The following is a 25,665-nucleotide window of genomic DNA, read 5'->3' on the forward strand; positions in this document are numbered from 1 at the left end:
TTAATTTTTCATTTTTTAAGTTTTAAGTGTAACACAATGCCGGTTGTTGTAGTAGCTGAATTTTCATCGTTGTATGCATTCACGCATCATGCATATTATCAATAACCTGACCATATGAACAGCCATGCTGCGATGTTTTTGTGGCTGTTGGTTTTTACAGATCAAGATGGTGTTCCGCAGCAGTCGCTCCGCCGCACTCCATGTCTTTAAGAAGACTATTAGTCAAGATGACCTGTGTGAGTCCTTTGGTGACTTGTGTTTACATTTCAAAGTTTACCGATAAACGCCGGTGGGATGGTACCAGGAATACATGATAATATTCACCTAGCCCTGAAGTCAAGGTGCCAAAGGTTGATATCGTTGACGGGATATCCATAGTAGTATCCATAGCAATATTACAGCTATATGGCGGCGGTTTGTAAATAATCGAGTCTGGACCAGACAATCCAGTGATCAACAGCATGAGTATCGATCTGCGCATTTGGGAACCGATGACATGTGTCAATAAGTCAGCGACCCTGACCATCCGATCCCGTTAGTCGCCTCTTACGACGAAGATATTCGCCTTTTATGGCAAGCATGGGTTGCTGAAGGCCTATTCTGTACCCGGGAACTTCGCGGGGCCATAGTAGAAGTAAGCTCTTCACAAAGCGACTGGACTTGATATAATGTGAGATGGTATAGCTGATCGCTTATGTTTTTATCGACTTTTAAAACTTTCAGATTCAGTGCCATCCCGGTTGGTTTGTTGGTCACCATTGTTCCAGTCATATGGCGCCTGTCTGTAAATAACTGAGTCTGGACCAGACAGTCCAGTGATCGACACCATGAGCATCGATCCATGCCACTGGAATACAATGACTATCCGTTTACGACAAGCATAGGCAACTGAAGACCAGTTATATATCCTGGATCAGTTTATTCTGTTCTTGAAGATGTTATATATTGTAAAACAGTGTTCCAAGTGTAATACATTTTAAGGATTGACAGTCGGTGAGGGGCATTTCAATTTGACCATCTTACCACCTCTTTATCTTTTAGAGTGCCCAGAAGAAAGAATGTGAAGTTTCTTTTTTAACTCAGTATATTTTGACATGAGGTTCTCAAATATTAGCATATACATGAAAGAGATATCATTAATACCAATGTAGTAATTCAGAAAAGACAATATCACTGTAATTCTGAAAGCTATAAAGCAGTACATGCTGTACCTTGCAACACCTTATGGAAGTTACACTGGAATTTAAACTTGATACCCATATTAAAATTATCAAAAAAAGACAAACCTTAAAATCCATCATGTGTCCAAAGGACGTGAAACGTGAAGAACCATGTAAAGTAATGCCCGCTTTGCTATGTATACTACAATCAAAAAGTTTGGGAACAAATTAAATAATCGTAAATAAACTTAAATGTGGTGATCCTATTTATACACTAAGGTAAATGCAACGACATGTTGGAACATACGGTGAAGTAAAGGATACAATATTCACTGAGTTTGAATGAAAACATTATCAAAAACCGTGAAAAATAAGAGTGCGGAAACAAACCAACACCACGTTTGATTCAAACTCCGAAACTCTAGCGGACGTGAAAGACTGAGTTCCTATGCAGCTTGTTTCCCGCAAAAGAAGCTGCAGACAAAATTGAAGTCTCACAGCTTTTCATCATGGCATAGCTGAGACAGTTCAGCGCTCACAACAGAAACGGGGCCATTGCATGGTTCCAGGATGGTGAAGCCATAAGAAGTGTTGCAGGTTCCAGGCCACTTGTAGAGTACTGGACAGACATCGCTCTGGAAGAGCCAGAAAAAAACATCAATGGCCGATTAGCCATATGTTTTGCTCCAAGTCCATAGGAACCGATTCACAACTGTCAGTGCCTAGTTGTCACAAACTGCAGGGGCGTCTGTATGCCACATGCTCTTGGCTGTTTTGTTCCGAATCAAACATGGCGCTGGTATGTTTCAGCACCCTTGTTTTTCGCTGTTCAACAGTGTTTCATTTTAATCAAAGTAAATGAATATTTAATCAGTTGCCTCACTGCATGTTCCAACATGTCGTTTAAAGTCATAAGAAGTGTTGCTCACTGTCGTCAGGTGTCTACCTCTGTCATTCACAGACTAAGGGGCAGGTTCCAGGCCACTTGTAGAGTACTGGACAGACATCGCTCTGGAAGAGCCAGAAAAAAAACATCAATGGCCGATTAGCCATATGTTTTGCTCCAAGTCCATAGGAACCGATTCACAACTGTCAGTGCCTAGTTGTCACAAACTGTAGGGGCGTCTGTATGCCACATGCTCTTGGCTGTTTTGTTCCGAATCAAACATGGCGCTGGTATGTTTCAGCACCCTTGTTTTTCGCTGTTCAACAGTGTTTCATTTTAATCAAAGTAAATGAATATTTAATCAGTTGCCTCACTGCATGTTACAACATGTCGTTTAAAGTCATAAGAAGTGTTGCTCACTGTCGTCAGGTGTCTACCTCTGTCATTCACAGACTAAGGGACAGGTTCCAGGCCACTTGTAGAGTACTGGACAGACATCGCTCTGGAAGAGCCAGAAAAAAACATCAATGGCCGATTAGCCATATGTTTTGCTCCAAGTCCATAGGAACCGATTCACAACTGTCAGTGCCTAGTTGTCACAAACTGCAGGGGCGTCTGTATGCCACATGCTCTTGGCTGTTTTGTTCCGAATCAAACATGGCGCTGGTATGTTTCAGCACCCTTGTTTTTCGCTGTTCAACAGTGTTTCATTTTAATCAAAGTAAATGAATATTTAATCAGTTGCCTCACTGCATGTTACAACATGTCGTTTAAAGTCATAAGAAGTGTTGCTCACTGTCGTCAGGTGTCTACCTCTGTCATTCACAGACTAAGGGGCAGGTTCCAGGCCACTTGTAGAGTACTGGACAGACATCGCTCTGGAAGAGCCAGAAAAAAACATCAATGGCCGATTAGCCATATGTTTTGCTCCAAGTCCATAGGAACCGATTCACAGCTGTCAGTGCCTAGTTGTCACAAACTGTAGGGACGTCTGTATGCCACATGAACTTCGCTGTTTTGTTCCGGAGTTTGAGTCAAACAAGCACCCTTGTTTTTCGCTGTTTGACAGTGTTTCATTTTAGTCAAACCTAATGAATATTTCATCAGTTGCTTCACTGCATGTTCCAACATGTCGTTTAAAGTGTCCATTACGCACACAAGCAGTCGCATTTACCATACAGTATATATGACCTCACTATGTCTAAGTTTATACACCAGCTTCATAAAGAAACTGTGCATTGTCAAAATATTAGCCCAGTTGATAAGTACGATACCAATGTCAAGGGTATATGTAAACTTTAATGGAGGGATCATGAGACCATAACAAGTCAGGAGAATTTCAATTGGACAGTCAATCACAATGACGTCACGAGTCCACAATCTGGACAGGAGTCAAACGACCATGCCAAAAGCTCAATAACGGGTATGTCCACCATCGGCATTGCATCGACGACACATACAGCAAGGAAGGCTTGTGAGATGTCACTTAAGTTTCCCAGAATAATCACCAAAGGAGCTCTTTGGAGTGCTGTTATTTCATCCCACGTCATCACGAAATCACCACCAAAGCAATTCCTCTCCAAGACACAGACTTGTGCATAACATTCTCCCACGCACGTTGACGTCCATCGTTATGGGAAATGTTGAATCTGAACTCATCTCTAAAAAGATACAGCATTGCACCACACCTCATTTAACTATAGAAATTTAATGGCGACAATGCATTTTAGTGTCTTGAAGACTTGAACTCATTGCTACTACTTTCTGGCATTGATAACAAACAATAGTGAAACAGTTTGTCTTTGTTTTCTAGTCAGCTTTGCCCAAACAAAGGTTAAAGTCCCCCCAAATCTGTCCTTGTGTATCATTAAACGTCTATTAACCTGTTTATGCTGGCGACATGGATAAACGCCAATTCGCACCATTTTGGTGGAATGACTCACTCGGCGGGCTTCACGCAACAGAAAACAAAATCACGAAAACAGCACCATAAGCTAATTGATGAAATATAAAATCATCCTGGATTATTCGTAGTGCCTGGTGGTTAAAGCGTTCACGCGTCAAGCCACTTGTCACATGGATGCACTGCATGAAGTCCATTTCTGCTTTCCCCGTCGTGATATTGATGGAATATTGCTAAAAGCGGCGTAAAACTAAATTCACTCACTATCTTCCCACAACCGCGGTCAACCACGGTCAGTGTTTCATGGTGGAATATATAGAGGATATAAAATGAGTGCCCATGTCATACAATGTTTATGACACAAGTTCCTAAATGTTGACATTTCCCGAGCAAGAACGAGGGATACGCCGATATTTAGGCACGACTGTCGTAAAGATAGTATGATCGGGCACTAAGATGATATTCTGTTTATCACCGAAGCCGTAAGATTGGGGAAAATACACCCAAAGTGAATGACAGAAATGACTGATGTTTTGTTTTTTTTTCCTGCTTCGGTGTGTACCATATGTTCCTTATGTTTCATTGTTATCATGAAATCATGACTTTGTATTGATTCACACATACATACATATTGCTTTAGCAAAATATGGAAAACGCGAGAGTCCATTATATTTAGCGGCCAATTGATCTATGTGAAACGGAGAAAGTGGGCGCACGACGTTCATCTACACAATTTCGTGGGTCTTTGTGATAATTTGTAAGCTCTGAGAGTAACACAATGACATTTGTTGTGGAAGCTGAATATTTATTGAGCTGTTTTCTGACACAGTGAACCGGCTGTTACATGTTATATCAATAACATGACCACGTAGGTACCCATGCTGTTGCATTGTATGGTATTAATTTAAACTGTATTCCTTTTGGCAGGGGAGCTTCATATGAGAGGAAAGGTGTACAGGTCCTAGAGGTTTACGAGTAAAGAACGGACCCCTTGACGCTCCGGTTTGGAGGGAGGTTTTCAGCGACCAATGTTTGTCCCAAGATCGGGATCGGGTCGTCAGGCTCGTTAACTTGGTTGGCACCCACTTGCACAAAACGATGTTCATGCGCTTGAGCACTGGATTAACTGAACTAAACTAGACTTTTTTTAAAGATCGCTGAGACATAGCTATCTATTCTGTCAGTTAAACAACAAACAAATGAAACTAGAGAACGGGTGTAGTGGTGTCAAACTTAAAAACATAATGTGGACTGGGATTCGAACTCACAATTGTAGGTGTCTGGCTCGCCCAGGGAGTCAAGTGCCCCGTTCACGTATCAAGAAATAGCGTTGAAATCTGTTAGTGACTTGTGGCTTCTCCATCGTCTTATTTCGTCCGTCCGTTCGTTCGTTCGTTCATATTTTGTATTTTGTTGTTTGTATATATTGGGTATAGACTGTAATACTTTCAATCTACATCCGTGTTCTCTGTCATAGGCAATTTATAATGCATACGGGTTAACGAACATCTGTTCATGAACGTCATCATCTTTTAGCTTTATAAGACCGGGTGTCCCCTAAACAGTGAACCGGTTTTGACTCGCATTTTCTCAATGAATTTAGTTTCTCTACCGCTGAGAAAATACTTGTCGTAAAACGGTTCACACCTGATAACTATTGGTTTTAGTTACGCGTAGAAACCGATTTCACCGAGCGCGTAAAGCACATTGATGACGACGTTTATGAACACTGTCAGATGTTTGTTACCCCACAAACATCCCCCACCCAATCTGCGCCTGGGTGGCCTGTATACAACCCAAATATTCATTTTGGCATGATTTCTCTCTTTCGAATGAGGTGTAACATAATTCGACCGTCCGAAGGGTAGTCCAAGTTGGATAAATACAACACGCAGAAAACCAACATATACAAGTAATCAATCCTTTAACGAGGTCACCTTCTTCGATCTCTGTATTCGATTCAATCAGTACCCCTGCACTTTTTCAATTTTGCCGAGGTAGCAGATGGCAACCTCTCCTTGCGCATAAATTATGGTATAAGTAACATATGGGTCTCAAGTTCGGACACATGCAACATAACATCATTTTGATTCTCCCAAATGCCCCGTAAACTAGTTTTACTTGTAGGTAGCCTGACTGCCTTTACAACTATATACCTGTCTGTTGCCATGCTTACGACTCCTTGGAACGTATGGGATCGCGGAGGTCAAGGGATAAAGACACCGGACACACGCCATATTCCTAGGTACTGTAGCTGTGATCCTTCAAACACTCATTACACGTCCTTGTGGCGAAATGTTATGGGTGATGAATGAATATTTGTGATACAATGTAACATTGAAAAATTGTATGAGATTTCGAAATTAATCTGAATTCTTTGTTCTTCCAAAATGTGTGTGAATACGAGGCGGTTAGCGAGGACAAGGATACCTTGTACACATATTCGTATTAAAAGGTACTGTGCGAGTCTGTTTTACGCCGCTTTTAGCAATATTCCAGCTATATCACGGCAGGGGACACCAGAAATGGGTTTCCCACATTGCACCCATGTGGAAATCGAACCAGGGTCTTCTGAGTGACGGGACAACGGTCTAATCACTAGGCTACCTCAGCGTCTCCTTAGAAAGTAACATAACATGTGATATAGATATTACTAACAGGTATTTGAAAATAGCTCTGTGCTAACGACAGTCATCTAAAGGAAGAACGCGTGTGTATGTAGTTCGTAATTCTAAACACACCGTATAGTTTGCCTGTACCGATGACAGTTAGGTGACACACTCCAGACGATCACTATTTGTGTACGTGAATTTCATCTCCGCGTTCCATGTGCACGTTCACGAGCATCCAGACTGGCGCTGATCCTAGGGGAACTCGCGTTTGTTGTACGAGCTAACAAGTAGGATCTCTTGATCGCATCCCCCTTTTGTATGGACTGATGCTCTGCAACTTGATTGCTTGGTCCATCCCTGATTACCTTCAGAAAATCGAAATGAAGGTTGATAATTGCTGAGGGCATTCTTTAATAGCAAACAAAGAAGCCTCACTATTCTACAGGTCAAAATGATAAGAAAGACAATGATAGACAAGGAAAATTGCTTCACGCATAAAGCGTTACCCAATACATATCATTCTATTGTAAATTAGCCCTTTAACAGTTTGGCGCAAATCAATACAAATCAATCAAATATTTTGGCGACTTTTCAGAATACAATCTTGGAAGACAACAGATCAGCAGCTATCTGGTTCCGACCTTCCTTCAAACAAAAGTCTGTCACGTCTGAACGATCTTCTTCATAAAATCACTAAAAATCATTACCTTCCGAATGATACCTATTTTGGTTACAACGTTTCCGTGAGCGACAAGCTACAGCTGTATAGAAACTTAAGTGACAAACGACACCCCAATTGCCGTGACATAAAATATAATTTCACGGGTGAATTGACTGTGTCTGTTATCATTCCATTCTATAACGAAGCATTGACGCCCTTACTACGCCATGTGCATACACTACTACACCGAACACCTTCATACTTGTTGAAAGAAATACTACTGGTAGACGACAGAAGCACATTTTCGTATTTAGGAGCCGATTTAGATCGTTATTTTGAAATACTGGACAAGAGAATAAGGATACTTCGAAACAAAAAGCGAGAAGGTTTGATAAGGACCAGAATGAACGGTGCCAGAGAGGCCAGGGGAGATGTTCTTGTGTTCCTGGATGCACACATGGAAGTGGGCGTGGCATGGCTGGAGCCCCTACTGGAACGTATAGTCAATCAACCACAAATTGTTGTTCAACCCGATATACCTGACATAGAATATAGGTAAGTTCAAGATCCTAACAATTCTTTGCTCAATTTACTTTATAGCATATAAATATAGGTATCGTGGTGCATCCGTGGGAGATATTTGGCAAATTGGTTTTAGGTTGACTGAGCTATCTAAATGTTTTGGTTTATTAATCTGGTAAACTTGGTAAGGATAGATACCATTGTAAAACAACATGTAAAGGTGTCAGTAGAGTAGATAATGTCATTTCTTCACCAAACACAATGCCCTTATTTAATGATTTTCATATTGAGGAATTTTGTACAGTGTTATCTCATGTACATACACCAATCCATTTCTACCTATATACATCAGATGGTCATAATACAAACCTGTCATAATAATATCCCTTATTATAACAACACAAATACTCCTGACAACAAAAGACGTAAATTTATTCCTGATAAAGTTGACGCTTTCATTGAAAACATCCCAGATGAGTGTGTAAACACACTGTACATGAACACACAATCACTTAGGGAAGGTCATGGTAACACAGTCGAGAAAACCCAGAAGGAAAACAGTGAATACGTTTATTAAGAAAGAAAACAATTTTATTAGACATCAGTTACGAGAAACCAATCATTTATTACCCCATAAACGATATTGGCGATTTGTGAAGGGTAAACTGAAAGAAGATACTTGTCCTATTCCATTAGTTGAATTTAATAACCACTTCAAAGTGGTAAATGAAAGCATTCATGATGCCAATGTAGATCCAGATGAAATAGTAGACGCCCCAAACTACAATGTTAATGAACTCAGTGCTGAAATAACTTCCTGTGAAATAGTTTCTGCCCTTAAAAAAATGAAGAATTAGAAGTCGCCTGGTCTAGACCAAATTTTAAATGAACACTTATGGTCATCTGTATCAAAATTGCCTCCATTTTATGTGGAATACTTTCACTTTGGACTTTAAACTGGAGCCTTGCCGGACGCATGGCTTACTGGCAAAAATTAGACCTATCTATAAGAAAACAGGAAATCGTATGGACCCAAGTTCATATAGGCCGATCTCCATCTTGAGCTGCTTTGGCAAACTTTTTACATTAATGAGAGACTGAATAAATGTTCTGATGATAATGACGTAAAATCACATGCCCAATCTGGATTCAGAAAAGGTTTGTCTACAACAGACAATGTATTTGTTATTCATAATCTGATAAATCGTATGAAAAAGTGCAAAAGAAAACTTTTATCGATTTTTCTAAAGTATTTGATAGAGATTGGAAAATTGGGCTGTGGACCAAACTAAGTCAAACTGATATCACAGGTAAAAGTCTGACTTTAATTCAAAACTATGTGTAAGGACATAAAATAATGCGTTATGGCTAGATTCTAAAAGATCAGATTTCTTTGATTGCCTGTCAGGAGTTAGACAAGGAGACAATTGTCCCCTCTCTTATTCTCCATTTTTCATAAGGACCTAAAATCCCACCTAATGGAACAGTCATGTGTTGGTGTTCAACTAGAAACAAAGGATGATCATTCGGTGAAGGTTTAAATATTAGCTCTGAAATAGTCGTGTCGTGGTAAGAAATAGAAGTTGTTATTCATAATGTAGTCATGCAGTCGTATTCGTCCAAACTTAAAATGTCTTTAAAGAACTTCACCAAAGCCATAATAGTGTACCAGCATTATCACATTTTTCCTTCACTTGTTCTTCTTTTCAGACATCCAAAAACAAATCAGCATTCTGTTGTCAGTGACGAATCTGACAAGGAGGAATATGTCTCACGAACTGGCATGTTTTCGGAACTGAGGTAATCAAATTAATTGGTAATCAAAATAATTGTATCAAAGAATAAATAGAAGACGAAATCCAATAAATTCTTCGTTTTCACCCAAAAGTATCTTCTAAAATGCCAATCAAGAATTTAGTTTCCATGTTGTTATAACAAGTGATATACATCAGGAGGCGAAAGTATGTGACTGAATGACAGGTTGGACAGTGGTTCTGATGATGGGTTGATCAGTGACTGCTCAACCACCGGAAATGAGGTTCAAACAAGAACGTAAGAACGAACACTGCCACCAGATGGCTACTCCACCGCCATAAATGTGTAGATGAGCATCCATTTCCGTCAGGAATCATCAAGCCTTCTCTTGCGAGACTCTAGTATGCTGTGATTTGCATTCATAGTGCCCCATGACTTATTGTTTGAATTCCAGGCGAAATCCCATTGAAATCGTTGCACTAATAGAAGGTTCATACCCACGCTAGTAGATTGTACCAAAGTTCATTCGATGAAGGTTCAGAAATTAGCTCTGAAACGTCGTTATAAGGAACAGAAGTTGTTATTCATAAAGTAGTCATGCTGTCGCTTTCGTCCAATTTATAATGACTTTAAAGAACTTCACCAAAGTCATGATAGTGTACGATAGATCACATTTTTCTTTCACTCGGTTTTATTTCAGACATCCCATAACAAATCAGCATTCAGTTGTCAATGACAAGTCTGGCGAGGAGGAATATATCTCAAGACCTGGCATGTCTTGGAAACTGAGGTAAATTAAACTATTAGAAACCAAAATAAGCAGAGATTGTAACGATAAACACCAGTGTGTGTGTGTGTGTGTGTGTGTGTGTGTGTGTGTGTGTGTGTGTGTGTGTGTGTGTGTGTGTGTGTGTGTGTGTGTGAGGAGGAGGATTTGGAGGTAGGGTGGGGGAAAATCTTGCTGATGATCGGTCCTACACTTATCTAAGAATGCAAGTTCGAGACGAACTCCATAATGTCCAGATTCAAGACAAACTTAAGGCTGGCAACCTGGAGCTCAGAGCTAATGCTTCAAATAAGATCAAAGTTAATCCTTCCCTATTCTTTTTAGTAGATGATTGGACAAAACAAGTCTTCAAGAGTCTTGACATTTTAGTGAATACAATTGAAGTGACAGAGACTTCCAACACCTTGCCGATGGTTGGCACAAACGACATATCTTAAAGATGGCATAGCTTCGACAACCCTCGTTTCATATGAAGTTGACTCCGAGGTCCCATCCATGGAATTCCTTGCTTGATATGCACCATTAAAATAATATGTGCAAAAGTACACAATATAAATCTCTCATGAAGAAAAACAACCTTTCCGAATTGGGATATATAGTGACAGTCACTTCCGAATTGTATTTGCTAAATTACCATTCTCGCGGAATGTCGGTTGTGCAATATGACTTCAGTGGATGTCGCAAATAGCATATCTTTAATGACATGATAGCACAGCTTCAATAACCCTCTTTCCAGCCATGTGACGTAGACTCCGAGATTCATGGTACAAGCTTAAACATGCCCATGACTTCATGAAAATGATGATTTCTTTGGAATGAGCTCATATACAGCTTAAGTAGAATTCATGCCAACTGACTACATTTGTTCCTGTTTTATTTAGTCAGTGATCACATTTATAGAACTTTCTGTTCCCTTTAACTTTTGTGATTGGCACGATTGAGGAAAAGCATTCTACTGAATGCTGACCTCGTCTTTGAAATGTGTCGCTTGCATCCTAAGTACACTATCGTCCGGCTCCCATTACCCCAGCTACCGGCCCAAACCATGACACAACCACTGCAGGAAAGGTCAAGGCTTTGTACGTTGCTCTGCAGACTAGAGATGGAAAAAGTCGCAACTACCATGTACTGATGGAAGTAGAAATTAAACACAGTATGAAAAAGGCATTGAGTAACATTTTTTGAGTGAGTTTTATTTTATCGTCAAATCGGCAAGATTTCAGCCATACCGTCACGGGAACAATCATTTATAATTTGTTTACAATAAAAACGTACCGATGAATTTCACTTTAAACAAAAATTGTATACAGATTAGAGTGAAATTTAGATTGCGAATCCTCATATTGTTACCTTGTTATTTGAATAATGAAATGTCAGAATTTTAGTCATTGTAGGATAAAAGTTGTTAAACAAACGATCATAGTTTCACATCCCTTTTATTGCTTTTTATTGCAAAGGGGTTTGCACATTCAGTGAAATACCAAGAACAAGTCGGATTGGTCTAAATTAACGCTCACCCTAGCTAGATTAAATCACACTTTCATGCACTGTTCATGGTTTAACAAAATAGCCATACATTTTAGAACAAACTAAAACAAACTTAGTAGTAGCATTTGGGTAGCTTGGCACACCCACACCACGTACCTAAAATTTGCCATCTGTAAAGATCCGGGTTAGAATTGGTCTTCAGCAAACGTCTTTGTGACTAACGGGATCGGGTGTTCAGATTCGCTGACTTGGTTGACACATGCCATGGCATCCCATTTGCGTAGATCGGTGATCATGATGTTGACCACTGAATGATCTGTTCTAGACGTGAAAAGTTACATACCGTTAGTATTTAGATGGAATATAAACAACATACTAAACAACCTGAGACTCGCCGATTCTTATTCATTGCAATCCCGTCTCTTTTGTTCTTGTGGTGTTTGTGTGTGTGTGTGTGTCTGTCTGTCCGTCTGTCTGTGTTTGTCTGTGTCTGTGTTGGGGTGAGAGACAGGGTGTGTGTGTGTGTTGGGGGGGGGGGGGGGGGTCTTTACACAGCTTGTTGCTAATGAGGTCGTGCATGGGCTGCTCTTCAAGCATGATCTCAAGTATCAGTGTGGTCTGATCTAGCGCTCAGGTGTAATATAGATGCTTTCAAACTGTTCCGTTATTATTCGTCGCATATGCATACCTCTGACCATTATCCAAAGATCAAAATATCTGAAGTAGGTACAGTTCCTAAACTTTAAAATCATTTGTTGGTGTGTTCTGGAATAATTTTCTTTCAACTTTCAAAATATCTAAATATCTGCTTTCTCTCCAAATGCCATCGTATACTTCATTTAACCTCTGATCTACAAGATCATATCTTCAAATCATTTACATATATCGATGGGATTCAACTATCACGTCAACACCCGACAATGGAAATGTAAATGTAAATGTAAATCTACTAATGATTTCCATCTTTCCAGCCAGAATTGGTTTCCGTTCCCACCCTACCTCTACCAAGTTGGCTATCACCAAACTAATGCCTTTCCATCACCAGCACTACAAGGATCGGCAATTGTGGTTCGTAGGTCTTACTTCATGAGTATCAAAGGCTTTGATGAAGGACTGAACATCTGGGGAGGCGAGCAGCTGGAATTGGCTTTGAAAGTTTGGATGACAGGAGGACGAGTTGAGACAGTTCCATGCTCTATTGTTGGCCATGTTTTTAAAGATAATCCGAATGTTAACACACAAAAGGAGGAGGATGTAGTTACGAAGAATGTTTTACGTATCGCTGAAATATGGATGGATGAATACGCAGACTTTGTGATTGCAAATTGTAGAGCTGATTCTCATAATGGACACTTGCCAACTTTTACGTCAAAAGAAGTTGAATCGATTCACGAGGGAAGAATTTTCAGGGACCGAATGGGGAGCAAGAGCTTTAAATGGTATCTCGATCATGTATTTCCGGAACTACAAATCCCATCAAGGGAAGATCTATTGTGGGGAGAAATCATGAAGGATAACGAGTGTCTTTTTGTCGTGGATGATGCCTTTGTCGCTCTTGACAATGTGTGCGAGTCATACGGAATTTCATTTAGAACAATTTTTTCTCTCGACAAATGGGGCAGACTTCGTAACAATGGCCAGTGTTTTGGCTTGGATGAACACACTAGGAACATTGTGACGATCCCGTGTTACAAAGAGGATATGGCTGAAGCTGCTGGTGAATGGGACTACACAGAACACGATCAGCTAATGTATCGAAGTCCCAAAGGAACATACTGCTTAGGTTATGTTAAGTCAGAGGAAGCCGTTAACATGGAAGCCTGCAAATCTACAAATGAGCAGCAGTCATGGTCCTTTCAGACACGGTTTGAATGGGAATCATGAACTGAAAGGCTAGGTTTGAGATTAATGGTGAAGACATTGATCTTCGATTTTGATATATACCCTTCTTGACGCTCGTAATATTAGATATAACATCCAACCGACGGGACAGAATATCAAAGGGAAGGGCCCATAAACATTAAATCAAAGACCACCCGACCAGGAGCATAGGGGTGGAGCAGGAAAGCAAACATAATTCACGATATGTTCAATGAATACAATTGAAACAATGCATCGTAAGGCTGAGGACATCTATTTCTAAATTCTGTCTATCTCTGAATAGGTCAACATATCTGAACTTCATATTTACCATTGTCATGGCAGACAGCGGACTGATTGACGGATGGACAGACAGACTGACTCGAATCTTAGAAGTGGCCAAAATATACGTTCGTGGGGTCGAAGATCAAGCACCACATGATTAGGTGAAAATACTCTACACAGAAGCGGTAAACCCAAACTCTAACAGATATCCTCAAGTCACCACTTGCTTGATAGCGGTGTTTGTTATCTACACCGAAACGTCACACTCATTACAATAAAGAAGTTGACCATCCATTGAACTTGGTTTTCCTCCCATGAGTTTGGTGAGCTAAAAATCAGTTGTGAAAACTTTGTAGTCATATACTCTGTGGTCCTGTCTTCAGATATAACAATACCTGTTACACATGTACTAGTAGATAGATAGATAGATAGATAGATAGATGATAGATAGATAGATAGATAGATAGATAGATAGATAGATAGATAGATAGATAGATAGATAGATAGATAGATAGATAGATAGATAGATAGATAGACTTTCTTATAGTTTAATGTCGCGGACCATCAACATGATGCAAGATAAACAGTTAGTGTTGCTGTTGAGTGAGTATATTCAACAGGTATATTCCAACTGGGCCTGGATAACTGGAATAATACATGTCTTCACAAAAGCGCTTGTCGTGATTACAAGAGTACAGAGACATGGGTTTGTCCACCTACTCTCCAGAATATTCGATATTTTGCTGGATTAGCCTTAAACACTTTATCCGGGTTAAGATCGATCTTCACCAACCGATGCTTGTCTTAAGAGGCGACTAACGGGATTGGGTGGTCAGACTCGATGATGTGGTTGACACATCTAATCGTATCCCAGTTGCGTAGGTCGATGATTATGCTGCTGGTCACTGGAGTGTCTAGTCCAGACTCAAACATTTACATACGTCCGCCATATCGCTGGAATATTGCTGAGTGCGGTGTTAATAACAAAACCAAATGTCTAGAATAGTTCTAAGAGTATTTCATATTACAAGTTGCTCAAAAAACATCAACATCCAACACTTTATACAACGCTTACATTTAACAAGTAGTACATCAAAACAATATATTATCGTTGACAGAAACAGTGAAATACAATTACAACATCGTTCAAAAAGACACAAAATCACTGACTCAGTAATTATTATTCTAGCATTTGTGTCGCGCCAGTATCTTGCTCAGCTGTTCAAAGGCCCTTTACTTTTCCCTTGATCACTGGATGTGAAACTCAGTTCTCTCATTGTATTGTCAGTCTCAACTCCCTGGTGTCTCCTCTTGCAGCCACTTGGCCGGCCGAGTTAATGTGGCTTTCATATCTTTACGAGGTACACAATTCACAGCTGGGTGGACTGGGACACATAGTCACAGCACTTTGTCCAAGTTCACTGCACGTTGCTGTACCCGTAACTTGCCTTGTTTACACAAATTCGTGTGGCCACCATCTAGTCATTTACCAACGGGTTTATGGATTGTTTTAAATGCGCACGGCTGTGTACTGTACTAGGGACTGTGACAATACCGAAGGAGTTTGCACACAAAGATGCCTCCAAGGTTGACCAATTATCTTAGTGAATTCTGATCAATCAGGTGTCACCGATATGACTAGGCATTCACCTACATTGAACCATGTTCAAAATGACACGTGTCACTTAATAATACTAATATGAAGTAGTGTTCACTGCAATGATAATTTGCCATGGTAGTCAATGACAGCCATAGCAGGAGATACAGCTAGGTCACATGTTCATACCAACTGCTAGACGTGTTAGATATGAGCGTTGAGGGATATACGTACAGACTGATCAAGAGAAAACAAGAATATATTTCCATGTGCTACATTGACAAGAACTGTGGATCAACAGCTTCGACATCGAATGACATCATCACAATGGTTAGCAATACCCACCAGCACCCATATTTAAGGCACACATGGGATCTTACAAGTATTATAAAATCATATATATTTGAATATAAATGCATTGTACCGTGTCCTATAAGAACGTGTGAATATAAACCATTTCATTTTGTTGATGTTTTTGTTTAAGGCAACATAGGTTCTGAAGAACAAATAAGAAGACGATTGTCAAGCCATCTCTCGAGCCAGTGCCATCACTTTCGATCAACAAGATGAGAGGAGATCCAGCAGTGTCTGCAATGCCATCGAATGACACTCCTGATGTTCGAACACTTGACAATGAAAATTGCAGAAATGTGTATTTTCCCCTTGCTTCTGAAATTTGTGAAAACCATGTTAATTTCAACCTAAACTTACCCGTGAAGGTCCCGGGGTAGAATAGGCCTTCAGCAACCCATGCTTGCCATAAAATGCAACTATGCTTGTCGTAAGAGGCGACTAACGGGATCGGGTGATCAGCCTTGCTGACTTGGTTGACACATGTCATTGGTTCCTATTTGGACAGATCGATGCTCATCTTGTCGATCACTATATTGTCTGGTCCAGACTCGATTATTTACAGACCGCCGCCATATAGCTGGAATATTGCTAACTGCGTCGTAAAACTAAACTCACTCACTCACTCTAAAGAACAAGGAGATCTGTCCAGCCCCAACTTCCAACAAGCAGACAAGATCCCGTAGTACCTCCAGAATTCCAGACAACAGCGATAGCTCAGATTTTGTTTAGTCTGTACTTAATCAGACGATAGTTTGCATTTTCGCATTACGTCACAACTTGGCGTCACTGCGCAATTCTTGTCTGCCCCAAGGCCGTCATCGAACAAATTTGTACGACATCACAATGTAAACCGACATCAGTACGCATGTCAGTTGTATCGCCGCGTATAGCCGCCTCCAGCAAACTACTCCATTGCATGGCGTTTCTGGTTTGCAGCTGCGTCACTCACCTGATATCACTGGTGGAAACATTATGCTTTTCAGACGGATAGTATATCTCATAGTTCGAGTCAATAATTTTACAATGACACGGTAACGTTTGCAATGTTTAGGTTCAAACATTCGCAGGATTCTTAATTTAGGAAGTATGGAATATGGCATCTCAGAAAAGAAATACAGTTCGCTCTACCACCATGGATAGTCATTACGCACGCACACTTTCGCCCTGAACTATTATAGTTAAGGACGAGTACGATTATGAAAGTGTGCTTTATTTCGCTATATATGGTGCAGCGCGAACTGAATGTCTTCATTTAAGTGGTCTTAAATCAACGACAAAGGACCGCAAAATTGAAAACTGAGTAATTGTCACTTGCTTGGATGCGATCAAACGATATATCCTAGGATTTTGTACATTCGCACAATTTTGTACATCGCTGAACTGTCTAATGGCAGCACCTTGTTCAGAGATGCATAGCGTATTATCACTGAAAACTAGAGAAGAGTGATTTTTGATGGTAAATAGAATCCCTATCCTCAACTCTTCGGATGTCAAATACAAAGTAAAAGTAAAACTAAATCATAAGACATGATATCCAAAGACACTTGAGTGAAATTATCTATAGCCCTTTAAGTTCGTAATACCTGTAGCTGCCGCCACACGAAATTAAAGCCTAGATGCAATCAAAAGAGAAACATAATTAAAAACGGTCATCATTTATTCATGACACATAATATACATTGCTGACTGTGAAAACAATATAAGTATATAATCACAAATCACAAGTGATAAATGTTTTGTACTTGGGTTTATTACTCTCGAAAAGAAGCACCCGATATGCCGAACCCAGTCAGAACGGGCCGACGTGTACGTAAGGGAAACGAAAACTTTCATTGACTGGTTTGTTTGCGGATACACTCAGGGCTCTTTGTTTATGGTGTATAGCCTGACAGGTGTAAAGTTCAAACTGCATGTGCTCTATGACTGAAGCTGTGTATTGCATATAATCATTACCAAAACAGACACTTAGGTGTTAAAAAGACAGACATTGAGTTCTGTCTGTGACAGATGCTGATTACCACAATCAACATGTTCTTTTTCTGTGTTTCCATGTACATGAATTAAAATATTGGAGTTTTCAAACTAAGCAGTTTCTAACAATAAAATTAGTACAGTTAGAAATACTGACAATGCAATGTAAACACTTTGCTGTTTACTATAGAACTGAGAAAGTGACTCGGTAAGAAGAACGTGTGGTGAAATACTAGTACATGTAGTCAAATGAAATTATATTAACAGTTAAATCGGTAATCTACTGTCATCATTTATAAAAAGCTTGCGCATGTGAAATATCAACAAAATCGACTCCTCCCAGTATTCACCGAAGGCTTGTTGACACATAGCCGAGTAGATATAGATCCTTAGCGGGGTTATTTCATGTAACGAGTAGATTATTTACTATTTGTTGTTTGTGTACACTACACTACCATTGCTCACGACGCAACGCCCCTGTTGAAACATCTTTCCATTCCAGCCAGGGTTAAATTGGTGAATCGTTTCCGATTTCGAGGTTTCTTCTTTCATCGCATCATTTTTCAACTTTATATGTTGAATTTGCATTTTTGATAACTTGTTACTGCAAATTCACACCAAAAGGTATCAGACTCTGCAGAGTTGTGTTTTACGTTCATGTAAGTGAGTGAGTTAATATTTAATGTCACATCGGCAATATCTCAGCCATATCGTGACGTAAACATTCAACAATGAAAAAGAGGATATATACATTATAAAAACCTGTCAACGAAGGACAGTGAAACAACTAGAATATCACAATTTCAATTAAAACTAACATGGAAAGTTAAAACTAATAGCACTATTTACACAATACAATAAAAAAACAGACTATAGATAGCCCACAACAGAAGGTAGATCACCACACTAGGAACCATGAGGACTTACAGTACCTTTGCTACCTACATGGACCCTAGTTGGATTTACACCATCCCTTCAGCTGCTGGCGATTGTACGAAAAGTTAGCCAAAATTAAAATAACATGAATACTACGATTAAAATCCTGGTACACTTAAATTTACTGTGAATGTTTTGGACTTACGTACCCTCTCAGGAGGACAATATTTTCATAATACTTCAACCACAGCCACCAACATTTCAAGTTACTGATCCAAACTACCAATCATTAAAATACATCTATTTACACAACATAGTATTCACAATTCCACCCAAAAATCAATTTCTTTTAAAAAACCAATAATTAAATGAGAATTAACGCTGATAAAAAAGATCCTTCATTGTTTTAACTGTAAAATACTTAGCCAATACGACATCGTCTTAAAATAGCCTCTTCAAATCTGGACTGACAGCCCAAGTAGGTGTAACCAATATACGGTCATTTATTTATACCTACTTGGGTGTCCCACTTCTTCTGCATCAGATCACGGATGTAGGTTCTAATGCTCGCTTTGTAATCAGAATATAGAATAAGATGTGGTGTCACAGATTTGTTGAGTGCTGTCTTGGCAGCAAGATCGGCCATTGTGTTCTGATGGCTTGGTATCCAATAGAAGACGACGTCGTATTGGCCAGTAGCAAGATTATTATACAATCCAATAATATCAATTAAAAGTGGAAGTTTACATGATGAATATTTAATCGCCTGAAGACAAGAAAGAGAATCTGAATAGATTATATATTGTTTACGTTTAGAGTTTCTTTGAATATATTTAAGAGCTGTCAATATGGCGTTAGCTTCTGCTGTAAAAATAGAACTATTATCTGGTAATCTAGATGATATTGTTCTGGATCCAATGACAGTGGCATAAGCCACAGCGCCACCATCCTTGGACCCATCTGTAAATAAGGATTTATAATCGCTATATTTATGTTTCAATTGATTATATTCTTGTTTATACTGTAATTCATTCGTTCTGATTTTTTAAATGTCGTTAATGTTAGGTCAACTTGTGGCCTAACCAAGTGCCAAGGAGGAGAAGAAAGAAGACGGGAAGGAGTTATGTTTTCCAGCTCAGTGCTAGCAGCAGAAATAAGTGGTTTAATTCTTAAACCAAGAGAAGATTTCTTATTGTACAAATCCTCATACAGAGGATTGAAAACACAGTCATATGCATGGTATGACGACAAGAAATAGTAAAAGCATCCACAAATAACGATCCATCAATTGAATCGTTTTAAACTTTTGATAAACTTTTTATCTTTATGCTAAAAAGTGTGACCGACAAAATACTGCCTTGTGGAACACCCTGATCCTGATTGTATTGATCAGACAGGGTAGAACCCACTCGGACTTGAAATTGTCTGTTATTTAAGAATTTGGCTATGAATTCAGGCAAACGACCTCGCAAACCGAAATCATGTAAATCTCTCAGAATGCCATATTTACAGGTTGGGTCATATGCCTTCTCACGATAAAAAAAGATAGACACAGCATGTTGTTTATTAATCAGCGCGTTTTTCACAAATGATTCTAAACGCACTAAGTGATCGACAGTACTTCTGGTTTTTTGGGAAACCACATTGTATATCTGTGATAAGGTTATTTGTTTCCAAGTACCAAACAAGTCGATTATTTATCATGCGTTCCATCTTCTTGCAAACACAGCTAGCTAATGAAATCCGACTATAATTGGATGGATCCGTATGATCACGTCCAGGTTTAGGTATTGGTGCTACTATAGCGTCACGCCATGAAGAAGGAAATTTCCCGGAAGTCCAAATATCATCAAACATTGATTGATAAGAGCGTCTCTAAACAGGATTCTGGTTAGTGCTTCAGGAGTTGATAATGTATGTTATCAGCTCCTGTAGCAGTGTCATGAGCTTGATCAAGAGCAGTATGGAGTTCATGAATAGAAAACGTTTCATTATAATCTTCCCCATTATCTGAATTGAAATTAATAGTTTTCTTTTCTTGTTCTTTTGATATTGCTGAAATTTACGTTGCATGTAAGCTTATGTTTAGCAATCAGAAGATAAATTCAGTGCAGTGTCGATAGGCCGTGTGCAGTTCTAGCGTTTAACAGGAGCTTCACAAAAGAACCCTGCTTGACCACTGCAGATGGCATCATCCCATCTATACTGTTTGTCTCTCCATCGATAGGACAAACAACAGTTTGCAGGCCATCCATCCGTCCCGCTGTTCTGCCAGTAGAACTTGACAATGGGTGTTCCATCAAACCAGATCCAGTTGATCTTCCCCTTGCCTCCAATCCACACTGAATTCTCTGGAAAATATGGTTAGTTCTCAACAATATATCAGCTATATGGCGACTGTCTGTGAATACTTGAGTTTGGACATACAGTCCACTGACCAACAAGAAGAGCATCTATCTACGAAACTGGGATACGATGAAATTTGTCAAGCCTGACCATGCGATCTTGTAAGACGTCTCTTACGACAAGCATGAGTTACTGAAGATCCATTCTAAATCGCATCTTCACATGTTTTTTGAGAAACGAAGCAATCTATTGATATCTGAAGGCTTGAAAACCTAGGGTAAAATGAGCATCACTCTGCATTTTCTTCTTGTTTCAAATGATGCTACAGGGTGGACAGTTTCAGCAAGGGAACTTGGGGATTAATGAGTAATTATAAAATAAATCAAACTTCTAATTTTCCTTACATTTTTCAGTCACAATTCTGTTTGGACTTGCATTTTCTACACTTTTCCAGCACGGCGTTAGTTGTTCATACATATTTTCATATTTTTGAAACCCATCATTTCATTACATGTGATAACAAATTTGACGTAATAATTATATATTTGAAAGTCCACTGCACCTATTCTGGAAATTATGAATTTGGTATAAGGTTTCGGGAATTACACACACTGCGTGTGTGCATGCAGGTAACATTCTGAATATTTTCTCTGGCGATATATATATGATAGTTTTCTTAAAAGTGTATGGTTCCAGTTAGTAAATGAAAATATAGCGAAATGGCTCACTGAATAGAGAACATTCATATTTGTATTTTTATACACTTGTCACATTTGGATAAGTAATTCCTAAAAGTCTCCACATTTCATCAGTACAGTTTTGGTTGTTTCATCTCAAGGTTTGGTTATATTTTGGAGATAGTTATGAAAGATTATAACTACTAAAATTACTGGGAGAAAGGTAAGTTGTATATACGATGGGGGTACAAGACCACATTTGACAAAAAGTCTCTGTAAAGGTTTATCTCACATTTTTGTCAAACGTGGTCTCGTTCTCAAAATCATGTGAGTTCCAACTGGTCTTTAGAAACCCATGCGTGTCATGAGAGGTTGGCTGACCTGGTTGATGCTTATCTAAGTTATGTAAATTGATGCTTATGCTTACTCGATTATGTCGATCATGTCAAGAATATTGCTGACTGCAGCGTAAAACGTAACTCACTAACAACATGATATTGCAGAAATACTGTTTGATATAGTGTAAAATATTGGATTTTGGACCTTCTGCATCGTTTCTGTCAAACATTGTCCAGGCATCTCTGGTGTTTAATGTGTTTGTCTGCAATTCTGAAGATCCATAACCGTGGTCACATGGTTGAAGGGGTAGGGTAGGTAATGATTAAAGTGACCGTCCCTCATGATGAAGACCCAGGTCAAGCTTCCTCACAATGGCTACAATGTGTTAGCTCACTCACTATTCGTGAACACTATATGACAAAATATACGAAGACACAAAACTGAGTTCATTTTTACGGCACTTTTAGCAATGTTCAAGCAATATCATGGTGGGGGACACCAGAAATGGGATTCACACATTGTACCCATACAGATAATCGAACCTCAGTCTTCGGCTTGACAGGGACACACTTTCACCATTAATCTACCCCCATCGCCCTGTTTGGCTGACACAACCAGGGAACCGTTCTGCAAAGTGATTTTAGTGTTGCTATGCTAATGCTATGTTAAAGAACAGTAATTACGATGAACTTAGAGCTAAGATTGCTTTGTGGAATGGGGCCCCCTTCATGAAAGATAACATAAACGTACGGGTAGATTCTCCGTAGGTAACCATGAATTGGTGCTTTTCTTCTGAATCAACCTTCATCAGGAACCCTCCATCCGCCTTGCACACCTTAGAAGCCTTGTGCCACGTGTGTCTGTCAGCCGTTCTGTTCCGGTAGCAAAAGTTACCATTGGGATGGTAGACAAATCCTTTCACACCGCACCCCTTCGGGGCATTCCCTGAAAGCAATATCAACTACCATTTTTAATTATATCTTAAAAAGTAAAACTGTACAGTATAATCGAATACAGCTCTACCTCTTGACGTGCAATATGTTCTCGAGGTTGCTATTGACTTGCCTATGTATGTATTGGATTCCGCCAAAAGGACAGGCTACACTCACCATTTCACAAAAATATCTTTATCGATGTCATTTTTTCCAAAATTCATCATTACCATATTCTTCACTAAACAAAGAACTACTTTCATTTCAAAGAATAACTTTGATCTGAAAGGGAATTTATAAAGCAAAAAAGTGGCAGTCTGTAGGTTTCATGCATTGTCCAACACTGTGTGGTGTGCCTGTTTCCTCAGTGAGCCATCATTTGTTTACATAATCAATGAAAAAAGATAATAATGTTCAGTATGTTTACAATAAGAACAGTGGATAAATCAAGGCGATTAGTGTACACCTTATATAACATTTTTGAAAACGTAAATTATGGTTCTGATAGAACTTTTCCTTTGCTTCTTCAGATTCCTTTGAAATGAGGAAAAAAGAATTGAGGTAACGTGAAAAGGCTCGAAGGATCGAGAAAATAATTTAAATAACCCGATGATAATCATTGCAACGAGAAAGTCCAATGAAACCCCATTAATGCTACAAACATGGTACCAGAATGCCAGGAGTTATGTACTAGGCATCTGGGTCAAATGATATGTACCATGTTAAGAAAAGTTTCTAAGAAATAACAGAACTGAGAGCGTCATCATAATTTTTAATGTGTTAATGTGACACCTCGTGACATACAAACAAGAGGTTCAAACAGTACCAGCAAACATCAGTTGTACATATTAACCCCTCCGCCAAATTGGTTAAGGGTGGTCACAGTTGCATCTGTGATTCGCTCTTCGTTGCGACGATAAATCCTCCAACCTTCATGGGAAGCACAAAATGAATCTGCTTTCAACTGTGAGTGAGTGAGTGAGTGAGTGAGTGGGTTGCTGAAGGCCTATTCTACCCCGGGACCTTCACGGGTTGCTTTCAGCTGTGAAGAGCGCACGAGACCATTCACGCTGATTCCATCGGCCATGATGTCTACTCCAGTTCCGACCCGTGAAGGTCCCGGGGTAGAATAGGCCTTCAGCAACCCATGCTTGCCATAAAAGGCAACTATGCTTGTCGTAAGAGGCGACTAACGGGATCGGTTGGTCAGGCTTGCTGACTTGGTTGGCACATGTCATCGGTTCCCAATTGCGCAGATCGATGCTCATGTTGTTGATCACTGGATTGTCTGATCCAGGCTCGATTAATCACAGACCGCCGCCATATAGCTGGAAAATTGCTAAGTGCGGCGTAAAACTAAATTCACTCGCTCACTCACTCACTCTACTCCAGTTCCAACACATCAGGCTGTGACGTGGTGCTATTGCAGGACGAACTACAGGTCTCCTATAGCGGAGTTCGACTGCCCTTAAACGTCGAGGAAGGGTGCTTCTGGATATCCTTACATTGTTAAGTTTGAAGCACTTGGCGGAGTTCAACCTATCGCTGAATTTGGCCAGATTCCAAAAGACTTATAGCTCGACCCCTTTCAGCAAGTGTAAAAAACATGTCATTTTAAGCTGCATACATTTCAAACAGGTACCTGAACAGCGAACGACAATGAAAAAGCATCAATACACGTGTAGTGTCCTCACCCTTCCATGGATAGAGAGACTTGCACTTATATATTATTGACATTAAGTGGCAGAGGATTTCCACACTGATAACATAAATAACAAATGTGCCATTTGTAACGCAATGTATAGGACGTTAAAGAACGTAAAAATGACATTTCAACGGTCTGACGTGTTTTTTCCATACCTTTAACAAAGTTTGTAAAACATTTAGTCTGGACCAGACAATCCAGTGATCAACAGTCAGCGTCGCTCTAAGCAGCGGGTATACGATGACATGTGTCATCTGAATCAGCGAGCTTTAGAACTCGATCCCGTTAGTCGTCTCTTAGTGGTACCAGAATGGGTTGCTAAAGATCAGTTCTTTAATCTTGAAGGGTCACATTTACTTCTAGCTACAGTTTAGGCATATGTAAGAAATTCAAACACTTCAAAGGACGCAGGAAATGTATCGTTCACATTTTGATCAATAAAGGAAATAAAAAGTCTCTCTTTCAGTCACAATACTACAACTGTCTTTCACTGTCATCCTACCCCAAATGCCCAGATCGATGCTCTAGATGTTGATCACTGGATTGAATATAGACCGCCGTCATATAACTGGATTATTGCCGAGTGCTGCGTTAAACAAACACACAAATAATTTCACTATGTACGTCTAAAATTGTTAGCACACATTCAGAAAAATGCCTGTAAGAGTTATTTTGACAACCTCACCTTTCTCAGGTACCTAAATCAAATTAATGTGAAAATCTGAAAATTATGGATATACTTCACGCCATACTTCAGGTTATCATAATCATGTTAGGCTATGGCAAGACATTTATATCACGTAAACATTATTTCTAAATATTGTAGATAATGGAATCAAATCACGACATTTTGAACCATCACAATCTTACATGGTGGAATCCACTATATTTGTAAACTGATGGTGAGGTTCTATGGCTTCATTGAATGTCATGTTCCGCTGTAACAGAG

General features: G+C 39.5%; 1 protein-coding gene across 1 annotated transcript; it reads left to right on the forward strand.

Annotated features, from left to right (window-relative positions):
* Window positions 1-7,625: 7,625 nt before the first annotated feature.
* LOC137271857 (polypeptide N-acetylgalactosaminyltransferase 5-like) lies at window positions 7,626-13,658 on the forward strand. Its single transcript, XM_067804249.1, has 3 exons — window positions 7,626-7,777; window positions 10,200-10,289; window positions 12,746-13,658. The coding sequence occupies exons 1-3, from the start codon at window positions 7,626-7,628 to the stop codon at window positions 13,656-13,658; spliced, it is 1,155 nt and encodes a 384-aa protein (XP_067660350.1).
* Window positions 13,659-25,665: the final 12,007 nt, after the last annotated feature.

The sequence above is a fragment of the Haliotis asinina genome, chromosome 2 (assembly GCF_037392515.1).
Source record: "Haliotis asinina isolate JCU_RB_2024 chromosome 2, JCU_Hal_asi_v2, whole genome shotgun sequence".
In the NCBI taxonomy this organism is placed as follows: domain Eukaryota; kingdom Metazoa; phylum Mollusca; class Gastropoda; order Lepetellida; family Haliotidae; genus Haliotis; species Haliotis asinina.

Coding starts and splice junctions, on each gene's coding strand:
- LOC137271857 (XM_067804249.1), top strand. CDS start 7,626: ATGAACGGTGCCAGAGAGGCCAGGGGAGATGTTCTTGTGTTCCTGGAT. Junction 7,778..10,199: donor ATACCTGACATAGAATATAG/GTAAGTTCAAGA, acceptor GTTTTATTTCAG/ACATCCCATAACAAATCAGC. Junction 10,290..12,745: donor GGCATGTCTTGGAAACTGAG/GTAAATTAAACT, acceptor CCATCTTTCCAG/CCAGAATTGGTTTCCGTTCC.